At 36.9% G+C, this 13,418-nt stretch overlaps 1 protein-coding gene across 1 annotated transcript in view; it reads right to left on the bottom strand.

Moving 5' to 3' along the window:
* CPD (carboxypeptidase D) overlaps window positions 1–13,418 on the bottom strand; it is an 80,169-nt gene that overhangs the window by 42,574 nt on the left and 24,177 nt on the right. Inside the window, exons 3-6 of the mRNA XM_072779167.1 lie at window positions 4,453–4,595; window positions 3,701–3,870; window positions 2,123–2,472; window positions 1,480–1,671 (exon numbers count right to left, since the gene is read on the bottom strand). Coding sequence (XP_072635268.1) covers window positions 1,480–1,671; window positions 2,123–2,472; window positions 3,701–3,870; window positions 4,453–4,595 — 855 coding nt within the window. The remainder of the gene's footprint in view (window positions 1–1,479; window positions 1,672–2,122; window positions 2,473–3,700; window positions 3,871–4,452; window positions 4,596–13,418) is intronic.

The following is a 13,418-nucleotide window of genomic DNA, read 5'->3' on the forward strand; positions in this document are numbered from 1 at the left end:
TAGAACAGTTTTATCTCTCAGAAAGGTCTCAAAAGAGGAATATGGAGGGATTTGTGAGGTTGACAAAGAATAAAGTCCTTAGCGAAATGAACTGAATTAAAAAAATGGATTAACCTGGTCATTCATTGGTTGGTTTTCTCAGTGTTCAGTCAGTGAGAGTCATGTGGCTGCATGTTCACATGGTTGGTACCTACTCTACTCACTGGTATGATTGCCTGGAAGGAACCACAGGTTGGGAAGAGAGATTCTCACACTCCTAGTGTTAGGCATAAAGTAGCCCCAGTAAGCAAGTGGCCATGCACCCTGCTCTGACTATACCGCCCAGGAGAGATGAGCCAGAGGAATGGAAAGTCAGTAACTCAGCAGGTTTAGAATATGCATGGGGAATACAACTGGGAGTCAAAATAGAGTCACTGGCTTCAAAAGAGATTTGGTTTGAGTTTTCACCTATGGGATAGTGTTCCCAATACAATAATTTTTTTTTTTAAAGATCCAGGTTCCTTTATTTTTTAAATTATTATTATTTTTTATGATAGTCACACAGAGAGAGAGAGAGAGGCAGAGACACAGGCAGAGGGAGAAACAGGCTCCATGCACGGGGAGCCCGACGTGGGATTCGATCCCGGGTCTCCAGGATCACGCCCTGGGCCAAAGGCAGGCGCCAAACCGCTGCGCCACCCAGGGATCCCTCAATACAATAATTTAACAAAAATTATGTTACACTGTAATTTTTAAAAATAATTAAATAAATTTATTTTATTAAGTTATTATTAATCAAAGAATTAAGTTACCTAAAATTATTCCATTTTTTAAAAAAAGATTTTATTTAATTATTCATGACAGACACAGAGAGAGAGAGGGGCAGAGTCATAGGCAGAGGGAGAAGCAGGCTCCATGCAGGGAGCCCAATGCAGGACTCAATACTGGGACTCCAGGATCATGCCCTGAGCCGAAGGCAGACGCTCAACCGCTGAGCCACCCAGGCGTCCCTATAATTATTCTTAAAATGGAAAAATGTATCAAAAATTTGTATTATATTTTAGGCAATAAGAGCCATTACCACAGTGAAGAACTCCATTAAATATAAAATTGATATCATAATTGTTGAATGAACTAGCCTATCTTAAAAGAATACAAAAGCGGGGATCCCTGGGTGGCGCAGCGGTTTGGCGCCTGCCTTTGGCCCGGGGCACGATCCTGGAGACCCGGGATCGAGTCCCACATCGGGCTCCCGGTTCATGGAGCCTGCTTCTCCCTCTGCCTGTGTCTCTGCCTCTCTGTCTCTCTCTGTGTGACTATCATGAATAAATAAATAAAATCTTAAAAAAAAAAAAAAAAAAGAATACAAAAGCCAGAACAAAATAAATTATAAGACAAAATAAGAAGAAATTCCAAGGAAATAACTAGTTCAAATTCTACTCCCAAAAAATCCTTATGATAATCAAAAAAGTTAAGCATTAATAGACAGCTATTCTTTACCTTCCTGGGCCTTTTCATATCCATCAGGATTCATGGATGGCATAAGGTGAATTCTAGTGCTGCGAACCAAATCTGTTACTTCAGGGTCTGTTCCAAAATTCTTACAAAGGTATTCAATGAGGTTCAATAATAGTTCTCGTCCAACCACTTCATTTCCATGCATATTTCCAATGTACTTAAATTCTGGTTCACCTGAAAATAAGATAATTACATAGAAGAGTTTTTTCCTTTTTATTTTATCACAGACTCTATTTTTTTCCCCAAAATATGTAAGGCCCTGAACCAAAAATTTTAGAAAAGACATACTTTGGCAAAAGAAGCAGGAAAAAGTATCTTATAAAGCAGCTTCCTTACTAAGATATACATCTGAGCAGGCTCAAAGCATATACACACATGCACATGCCATATAATATGAAAATAAAAATATTATCAGCAGAAAAAAATATAATCTATCCAGTATATTAAATACTGTGCCAGATATGGATTATGAAATGGATTTTTTCCTTTTCTTGCAAAAGATTGGTTACATTTTCTTTGTTCCAGTTATACCTACTATAAGTTATCCTTCTAGATGAAACACAGAACTATGGTACATAGCTCTGAGAGGCATTACTGAAATTATGTATAAGACCACACCAATTACCTGGTTCATGGACACCTGGATTATCAGATATCTCCATTACATAAAGTTCTCTTGACTCTACTGATTTTCCCAGTGAATAAAGCCGGGTGATGTTGGGATATTCATTGGCAAACCTTCTCAAGAATATTTCCATATCAGGGAAATGGTGGTGGTGAAAGTCCTTTGGTTGAATTGGTTGTTGGAAGGGTTGTGTTCCAGGAAGATTACTAAGCAGAGCAACTGTGCTAGCAGTTACTACCATCTCAGTTGTGTCAGGGATTACCGAAGCCACAGTCGGCCGAAGGGAAAAATTCACCTTTGTGGCTGGTCCTTCTTTCACTATTATATTATTAATAGTCAGTGGCATATACCTGAAAAAAATTTTTTTTGTAAAAGTAGGTGGCTTGGAGTTAAATTCAAACACACAATGCTTTAACATTATAAAAGCACAACAGGTTTTTCATTCTCTTACACTTAGTGGTCTATCAAAACTCAAACTGAAAAAAGGTAAATGGGTAAATTCAAGTCTTTTAGAATATGATCTCAGAGAATCCCAGGTTAATAAGTCTTTAAAGAACTATTTCTCTTACCCTCTTCTCAATTCCACACATTAGAATGCTTACCAAAAATTACATGCAAAGGAGAGAATAATATGAAAGACTGTAACCATTACTACATTACTCAAAGAAGGGATAAATCATCCAATTCTTTGCAATACCTTATCAAACTGACATTCCAACTAGTTTCCCAAATAGTAAAGTTCAAACTAAATGAAACATTTTCAATTAAATCCTTAGCAAACTGAGCTTCCAGAAAAGTGTCCAGGGGAGGTAAGAAACCATTCATTTCATATATTAGAAAGCTGATGATAATACAGCTCTTTAAAATGTCTTTCCCAGGGCAGCCCAGGTGGCTCAGCGGTTTAGTGCCGTCTTCAGCACAGGGCGTGATCCTGGAGACCCAGGATGGAGTCCCACATCAAGCTCCCTGCATGGAGTCTGCTTCTCCCTCTACCTGTGTCTCTGCATCTGTGTGTGTGTGTGTATCTCTCATGAATAAATAAGATCTTAAAATGTCTTTCCCTGGGACACCTGTGTGGCTCAGTGGATGAGCGTCTGCCTTCGGCTGAGGGGGTGTAATACTGGAGTCCGTCCCGGGATTAAGTCCTGCATTGGACTCCCTCCTGGGAGCCCACTTCTCCCTCTGCCTATGTCTCTGCCTCTCTCTCTCTGTGTCTCTTGTGAATAAATAAAATTTTTAAAAATATGAAATAAATAAAATAAAATGTCTTTCCCAGAGCTCCAAGTTTCTTCTACTCTGGTACTCAATTAGCTTTAAGGTAATGCTTTACACAGCTGATTGTCTTTTTAAGCTTTTAAAACTATCCTTCCTGACGCTTTTACAATTATGCTTCATATCCAGTTATACTGTTAGAGTATGTGACAAAAGACTCCACAATACTATTTTCTCACTATAAAGGAGAGAAAAATCAGAAAACAAGGAAAATAAAAGCCAGATACAGTAAATAACATTTCTTAGACTGTATTTCTCTCTTAGCTATAAACAGAAGCTTGATATTTTTAAAGTCTAAATTCTTACCCAGTTAAAACAGCTGTAATGTTGTAAGTTCCAGGAACAAGTAATCTGTGGAAATCACCAAATCTACCTGTTGTGATATTATGATTAATACCAGCCACTGAGATGGTTGCGTTCTCTAAGCCAGATCCCGTCACTGAATCTTTAACAAATCCTTTAACTCCAATATGGACCTAAAAAAACCAAGAATCAAAGTAGGCTGCTCAAAGACAATTTGGAAGGCAAGAGAAAATAACCTCTCTGCACTGATGCTAGAATTTCTTTAAAAAATAAGGTTACTTTTCTATTTCTCTGAAATATTTTTCAATGCCTCCAAGTGAAAATAAAATATAGACAATATGAAATTCTTAAATTTAAGTCCTATGTGTCTGACATCTAGGCCAGTAATATGCTTTTGAAATTCCTTCTCCTCCAACGTAGGCTTCTAATTTTTTCAACAAGGAATAGTTTTTCATTAAGTAATAATTTCTGGTATATTCAATAATATATTACCCTGCTCAATATTTAAATTAAACTGATGTCCATGACTGATATAGTAGTAAAGGCTCTCTAGCAAATATGATCACACGACATTGTAAGAACCTGACAGTAAAAGTTTGGCTAATTATTTTAGCCTATAAATGCGTTCTAAGATAATCAGAGAAAGCCCTCCAGAGGAAAAGAACTGTTAAAGATTGCTACTCATATGCAAATAAATTTCTCCCTTATGTCATTCATTATTTCTATACCCCAACCTTCCAGTCTGCTACTTTTACCTTTTCAATCAATGTGATCAAAGACTCACGATTGTTCTCCCATTCTTGTCGAAGCTGTGAAGCAGGTGGGTACTTGCAACAAGACAGTTCTAATGTAATCTCAAAACAGTTGGCCCATACATAATTGTAATCTTGCATACCACCTGTAACATAAAGGAAAAAATAAGTTTACTCTCAGAATTCTACCCTCAAAAAGACCAAAAAAATTAAATCAGCCACCTCTACATCTATAAATTTTCTTTTCATAAAATTGTTTGAAGTTGGGGAATATTCTTAGATTATAGAGGACACTAAGGAAGGTTAAAAGAATATACACTGAAAAGGAATATACATAAAGGAAATAAATTTGACTGACAGGATGAACAGTTATGAAGAGCACAAACATATCAATTAATAACAACAGTAATAATGATAACAGCTCTACATTTGGGTGTTTACCATATGCCAGACCTGTTCTATGAGCTTTAAGAGTATTAACATTTAATCTTTACAAGTGTATAAGGTAGGTATTATTATTTCACCCATTTTACAAATGTAAGATGTAGGATACAGAGAGGTTAAGATTTTTAACAGCATGCATGAAAAGTACACATGATCTTAAAGTTGTGAAGAATGTTCACGCCAAAGCACTATTAAGTGCCTACTTTTCTAACTGTATTCCCCTTTATCAAGAAGGTGGCAAGAAAAAAAGAAAGGCCAAATCTAGGGTGATGCAGCTACATAAATCAGGGAGGGAGGTGGAAAAACACAACAAATCCTTTCAAAATGTGTTCAGTGGAAGACAGAAGTAAAAGGGGGAGTAAGAATATCTACAGCCAACTACCTTCACCACTTCTATACACATAGAAGCCTACACACTCATTATGTAGAAAGTTTATTATAACCTTATCGTTTCTGTCACTTGATTTTTTTTAATAGACTTTATTTTTTAGGGCAATTTTAGGTTCACAGCAAAACTGAGCAGAAGGTACAAAGATTTTCCTTTACCCCCTGCCCCTATACAAGCATGAGCTACCTCATCAACATTTGCAACAGAGTGGTACATTTATTAAAACTGATGATCCTACATTGTTGACATATCCTTACCACCCAAAGTTCATAAATTACATTAGGATTCACTCTTATTATTATATATTCTATGGGTTTTGACACATGTATAATGACATGTTTCTACCATTACTGTATCATCTAGAGTAGTTTTACTGCCCTAAAAATCCATTGTGCCCCACCTATTAACCCCCTCCTACTCCCTAACCTTTGGTAACCATTTATCTTTTTACTATTTCCATATGGCTTTGCCTTTTCCAGAATGTCATTTAGTTGGAATCATACAGTATATAACCTTTTCAGATTGGTTTCTTTCATTTAGTAATAGGTATTTAAAGTTCCTCTATGTCTTTTCATGACTTGATAGTTTTCTTTTTAGTGCTAAATGATATGCCATTGTCTGGATGTACCAGTTTATTTTACCCATTCACCTACTGAAGGATGTGTTGGTTGCTTCCAAATTTTGACAATTATGAATTAAGTCACCATAAACATCCGTTTGCAGATTTTTGTGTGAACGTAAGTTTTCAACTCCTTTGAGTAAACACCAACGAGCATAGTTGCTAGATCATATAGTAAGAATATGTTCAGTTTTTTTAGAAAACACCAAACTGTAAAAAAAAAAAAAAAGAAAAAAGAAAACACCAAACTGTTTTCCAAAGTGGTTTGTAGCATTTTGCATTCCACTACCACCAATGAAAGAGTTTCTATTGCTTCACATCTTCATCAGCATTTGTTGTCAGTGTTCTGGATTTTGGCCATTCTGGTACGTGTGTAGTAGTAACTTGTTGCTTTAATTTGCATTTTCCTGATGACATGAAATATGGGACATCTTTCATGTTTTGGTTTTTTAAGATTTTATTTATTTATTCATATGAGACGCACAGAGAGAGGCAGAGACATGGGCAGAGGGAGAAGCAAGCTCGCCAAGGGGAGCCCAATGCAGGACTTGATTCCAGGACCTGGGGATCACAATCTGAGCCAAAGGCAGACACAACCACTGAGCCACCCAGATGCCCCATCTTTTCATGTTTTTTTTTAAAGATTTTATTTATTGAGAGACAAAGAGAGAAAAAGAGAGAGAGAGTGCATGAGCAGGGGGAAAGGCAAAGGGAGAGGGATAGCAGACTCCCCACTGAGTAGGGAGCCCTTTGCAGGGCTCAGTACAGGACACTGGATCATGACCTGAGCCAAAGGCAGCTGCTTAACTGACTGAGCCATCACAGCGCCCACATCCTTTCATGTTTATTTGCCACCTGTATAACTCTTTTTATTTAAAGATTTTATTAATTTGAGAGAAATAGAATAAGCGAGCAAGCAGGTAGGGGGAGAAGCAGAGGGAGAGGGACAAGTAGACTCTGTGCTGAGCACAGAGCCCAATGCAGGGCTCAGTCCCACAACTCTTAGATCAAGATGTGTGCCCAAATCAAAAGTCAGACAGTTAACTGAGACACCCAGGCATCCTTGCCACCTATCTAACTTCTTTGGTAAGGTGTCTGTTTTTTGCCCACTTTTTAATCAAGTTTTTTTTTCTTATTGTTGAGTTTTAAGAATTCTTCATGTATTTTAGATAACAGTCCTTTATCAGATGTGGTTTCTTCCCTTTGGGGGCAGAATAATATTCCATTGTATGTGTATACCATGTTTTCTTTATCCAAATGTCAATGGACCTTGAAGTTGTCTCTTGGCAATTGTTAAATAATACTGCAGTGAAGATGGATGTGCAAATATCTTTTCAAGATCCTGCTTCAATTTTTTTGTATAGGTACTCAGAAGCAGGATTACTGAATCATACGATAATTCTATTTCTAACTTTTTGAGGAAGTTCCATACTGTTTTCTATAGTGGCTGCACTATTTTTATATTCCCGCCAACCATGCAAAGGGTTCCAAATTCTCCACATCTTTACTATTTTGTTTTTTTGGTATTTATTTTTTATAATGACCATCTCAAAGGAGTGTAAGGTGATGAGTCATTGAGGTTATGATCTGCTTTTCCCAATTAGTGATAATGAGCATCTTTTCATATGCTTATTGGCCATTTGTATATTTTCTTTGAAGAAATGCCTATTCATATCCTTTGCCCATTCTTTAATCAGATTATTTGTGGGTTTTCTTTTTTGAATTGCAGTTCTTTATATATTCTAAATATTAAACCATTATCAGATATATGGTTCTCGAATATTTTCCATAGGCTGCTTTTTCTTATACTGTTGATCGCTTTCCTTGCTGCACAGGACATTGGAGGGTTTTGAACAGGGATATGATATGATCTAAGCCACTTTTTTTTTTTTTTTTTTTGAAGTAGGCTCTCCACTCAGTGTGGAGCCTAATGCAGGGCTTGAACTCATGACCCTGAGGATCAAGACCTAAGCTGAGATCAAGAGTTGGACACGACCAACTGAGCCACTCAAGTGCCCCATGAATTGCTTTTTAAAAAGATCATTTTGACTGCTGTGTGGAAAATGACTGGGGTCAGGGAGCAAAGGGGAAGCAGAGTGAAGAATTAGAGAAGAAAAGGATGGTAACTAGGTTGGTAGTAGACATGAAGCAGACAGATTTGGATGTAGAAAGGACTTGTTTATACAGAATCAAGGATGACTTCTAGATTTTTGGTGAGAGGAAACTAGGGAGATAGTGGTGCCATAACTATCTGAAAGGATAAGAACAAAGGAAAAAGCTATGACATCTCTAAGCTCTGTCCTTGGTCCTCTTCTCTTACTTATTCCCTTCATGTCTCATGTAGTCCCATGGTTTAAATATTATCTATAGGCTGACAACTCTCAAATTTCTATCTCTAGCCTATATCTCTTTCCCAGACTCCAGACTTGTACAACCAATTGCCTATTCAACATCTCTACTTGGATATCACAATCTTAACATATATTCATCGTCTTTAAACCTGCTCCACCTGCAGTCTCTCCTATCAGGGCTAATGGCACTTCCATCCCTCCAGTTGCTCAGGCCAAAAGCCTTTGGAGTCACATTCCAATCTAAAGCATTAGAAAATCATTCTAGCTCTAAATTCAAAATCCAGAAACCAAAGATTTCTGCTCACCTCCATGGCTGCTGCCCTTGTACAAGCGACCATCCTCTCTGCCTGGATTTCTTCAATCACTCTTTATGGGTCTCCCTGTACCTGCCCTAGCCCTTCTATCAACAGAGATGTCAGATTAATTCTGTTAAAATGTAAGTCAGATGTTACTTTTCTGTACAATGACTCCCTTTTTCATTCTGACTAAAAGCCAGTTTTTATAGTCGTCAAAGGCCTTACATGACTTGTCTTCTACCATTTTCCTTTGCCCTTTAACGTCCTTTCATACTCTCCCATCACTGGCTCTGCATCTGCCACAACGACTTCCCTGCAGTTCACTGGATATACTAGCTATCTCCTGACTTTGGGTCTTTGCTCTAGCTATTCCCTTTGCCTGGTATGCTCTTCTTCCAGATATCCCTGCTTGATTCATTCCCTCACCTCTAGCTTTTTGTTCCAATTTCAACTTGACTTCCCCCATTTAAGTTGCTCCTCTCCTCAGCACTGTCCCCAAGCCCATCCCACCAACACTCATAATTCTGCTCACCGTTCTGTACTTTTTCTTTTTTCTACAGTACTTAACAATTTACCTATTAAGTTTATTATTTACTGCCTATTTCTCTCTACTAGATTATAAGCAACACAGAGCAGAAATATTTGTTGCACCCACTGATGGATATTCCAAGCACTAGAGCAGTATCTGGCACACAGTAGTCCTTCAGTAAATATTTGATGAAGGAATAAAACTAGGCAATTAGGGGATCCCTGGGTGGCACAGCGGTTTGGCGCCTGCCTTTGGCCCAGGGCGCAATCCTGGAGACCCAGGATCGAGTCCCATGTCGGGCTCCCGGTGTATGGAGCCTGCTTCTCCCTCTGCCTGTGTCTCTGCCTCTCTCTCTCTCTCTGTGTGTGTGACTATCATAAATTTAAAAAACAAATTAAAAAAAAACTAGGCAATTAAAATTTGTTTTGAATGTATTAAATTTGAGATGCCCCTTGAACATCTATGTAAGGATGTCAAATAGAGGTTGTCTTCCAGAATATATGCAAGTTTATAACCATTACAAGCCCAGTAACTTGGTCTTAAGCCTTTTTTTAGAAGGCAAGGTATCCATCTTTTGGCTTTCTCTTATTGTCCAGCATCTTGGCACTCACTTTGGGTCTGGTATCTATGATCATCTTTGGTTAACTCTCACTTGTATGTACACATGTGAAATACACATAGTAGTTATCATATATAATATTTTATTTCTTTTAAAGATTTTATTTATTTGAGAAAGGGAAGGAGAAAGAGAGAGCATGAGTAAGGGGGAGGGACAGAGGGAGAAGCCAACTCCCTGATGAGCAGGGAGCCTGATGTGGGGCTCCATCTCAGGACCCTAAGATTATGACCTGAGTTGAAGGCAGATGCTTAACCAACAGAGCCACCCAGACACCCCATACATATTTATTAACTTTTTCCAATTTTGTACTATATTGGTCATAATACAATGGTCATTATGTTTAAGATATTATACTAAGATTATAAGATTTATAAATAAGAGACATACCTTCACTCATAGTCTAGTTTTGGTGAGGAAGCAGAACACAGAATACATAAAAATTACAATTTCAGAGCAATGCGAGTGTGGATTAATATGTTTTTTGCATATGTAAAATTTAATAGCTGTTTTAAATTGCAAACATGGCCAACTCATATTTTAATTATGCCGAAGGCAGTGAAGTAGACTACTTACAACACTATAATCACCTGGCTTGAGTCTTGGCATCTTTTGTCTGTCCCTTAATTATCTTCAGTAGCAATTTAAGAAACGCTAGCTAAGAGCAACAAGAAGACCAAGTTTACAGTAATATGTTGAAGTATTATCTAATCAGCTTTTTAGACTTAGCTTTAATAGTACTGTAACTAGTCAGTGCCAATTAATGACACACAGAAATATATTCCCAGGGTAAGAGTGGAGAGGAAGAATAGAAGTCTTTGAAAAAGAAGACTTCAAGAGAAGAAATTACAGGGGCACCTGGGTGGCACGATTGGTGAAGGGTCTGCCTTCAGCTCAGGTCATGATCTCAGAGTCCTGGGATCCAGCCCCACATCAGGCTCCCTGCTCATCAGGAAGTCTGCTTCTTCTTCTCCTTTTACTCCTCCCCCCTGCTTATGCTTTCTCTCTCAAATAAATAAATAAAATATTTTTAAAAAGACCAAGAGAGAAGTTACATTTAGTGGCCTCTAGTCCCATAGATCACATAGTGTTGCAATTTTTTTTTTATCATATAACTACAGACAATCTAAAACTAAATGTCAGATTCATGGAGACAAAACTCTTTTCGTAGGTCCTATAGATTTGAGGAAGTATTACAGTGAATAGTGTACCTAACTGTAACACATCTTTGTGGAATCAATTGTAGCCTCACAGTATAGAATCTAGGAGAAATACAAAATATTAATTGAATCTTGGCATACGCTCTCCAAGTTTTCCTGTGATAAGACCCTATTTAACAGAAAGCCATGTAAATATTGGAAATAAAAGGATGATCACACTACATAGAAACAATACAAAAACTAATTCCTTTCCCATATTTCAGCAATAATCAGAAAGCATAACAGAAAAAAAGATCTCAGCAACAAAACCCACAACACACATAAGATTAAATATAATAAAATGGGGATCCCTGGGTGGCGCAGCGGTTTGGCGCCTGCCTTTGGCCCAGGGAGCGATCCTGGAGACCCGGGATCGAATCCCACATCGGGCTCCCGGTGCATGGAGCCTGCTTCTCCCTCTGCCTGTGTCTCTGCCTCTCTCTCTCTCTGTGACTATCATAAAAAAAAAAAAATAAAATAAAATAAAATAAAATAAAATAAAATAAAATAAAATAAAATAAAATAAAAATAATAAAATGTATAATACTAAGTAACATAAAATTTTAATGAGGGATGTAGATTTCATGCTTCTAGATAGGAGGCTTATAAAAATATCAAATTTCCTTGAAATTAATTTATAAATACTACACAGAAAAATAGATTTTTATTCCAAGTGGACAAAATGATCTAAAATTTAGAAAAACAAATGGATGAGAATATCCAAGACAACATTAAAAAATAAGAATGACAATAGGGACTTGCATTGCTACATATTAAAATGTCTTAAAACTGTACTTACTAAGGCAGTACAGTTAAGATCAAAATAAACAGACCAATAGAACAAAGCAGAAAGCACAGTAACAAAAACATTTGCAATAACAAAATGATTAAAGATACATTTAAAACCGATGGGTAATGAATTAGTCAGTAATTATTACATGAACAACTGGTTAACCATGTGACAAAAAATAGAGGGGAGGTTTATTTCATATCATACCAAATAAGTGCTTAAATCCATATGGAATGATGTAACAATGGGATCGTAAACAAAACTGGAAGCCAACAGAAATATTTTCATAGTCTCAGGATGAGAACCTTTCCGAGTATGACAACAAAATAGTACAAAAGCATAAAAGGAAAAAAATGATGGATTTAACTGGTAACAATTGTAAAATATTGGTTAATCAAAAAACAATCTTAAAAATAGTTTTAAAAAAGAGACAAAAAAAACCTCATAAAATAAGGGAATTTAGAACATTCCTGAGTAATAATTCAAAAACTATGTGTATGAAATCTTCAAAACAGGTATGACCCTAACATAGAAATTTCTTTTTCAGGAATTTATTCCAAGATAATAGCTACAAGGATGAGAATTATAGTGTTTAAATTGAAAGAGAATAAAACTGGAAACAACCTGAATGTCCAAAAATGGTGGGTCAGTATATAAATTATTATATAAAATAAGCTACTATGCAACTATTTAAGGTGTTGTGGACATATATTTATGGGCATGGTATTTACCATATAACAAACAAGATTACAAAACAGCATATAAAGATAAATCTTATTTCATGATACTTAAATTTTATTCTTCTTTGAAACATACAGTTTCTCAAAAACTATACTCAAACTATCCTCAAAACAATACTCCCCTATACTCAAGTATGAGTTAATTGATCAATCAAAACAATTTTGACAATCTCTCTAATCAACATACTGCTATATAGTGTTTTTTTTAATCAGGTTTATTGAGTCATATAGTTTATATACTGTAAAAGTCATCCCTTTTAAGTACATAGTGCAATGTGTACATTCATATAAGCCCCACCACAATCAAGATGCATAACATTTATAACATCCCAGGAAGTTCCCTTCCCCCCAGCTCCCAGGCTCTGGGCAACCACTAATCTAATTTCTTTGCCTATATTTTTGCCTTCTCCAGAATGTCATATAAATGAAATCATGTAGTGTGAAGCCTTTTGTATGAGGCTACTTTCATTCAGCACAATGCTTTTGAGGTTCATTCATATTGTTGCATATATAAATTCTACTTTTTTTTTTAAAGATTTTATTTATTTATTCATGACAGACACAGGGGGGCGGGGGGGAGACAGGCAGAAACACAGGCAGAGGCAGAAGCAGGCTCCATGCAAGGAGCCTGACATGGGACCCGACACGCCCTGGGCTGAAGGCGGAGCTAAAACGCTGAGCCACTGGGGCTGTCCTAAGTTGTACTTTTTATTACTATGTATCCCCTCGCATGGATATAGTACAATTTATTTATCCATTCACATTCGATGGGTATTTGAGTTGTTTTCAGTTTGGTGATTATAAATAGAGCTGCACAGAGATCTTAGTGTGGGTATATATTTTCATGGTTTTTTTGGATAAATATCTAGGAGTGGCATGGCTGAGTCATACAGTAAAAGTTTAACTTTATAAGAAACTGTCAAACTGCTTTCCAAAGTGGCTTACCATTTCACATTCCTACCAGCAGTACATGAATGTCCCAGTTGCCCTGCATCCT

Source organism: Canis lupus, chromosome 16 (genome assembly GCF_048164855.1).
Source record: "Canis lupus baileyi chromosome 16, mCanLup2.hap1, whole genome shotgun sequence".
In the NCBI taxonomy this organism is placed as follows: domain Eukaryota; kingdom Metazoa; phylum Chordata; class Mammalia; order Carnivora; family Canidae; genus Canis; species Canis lupus.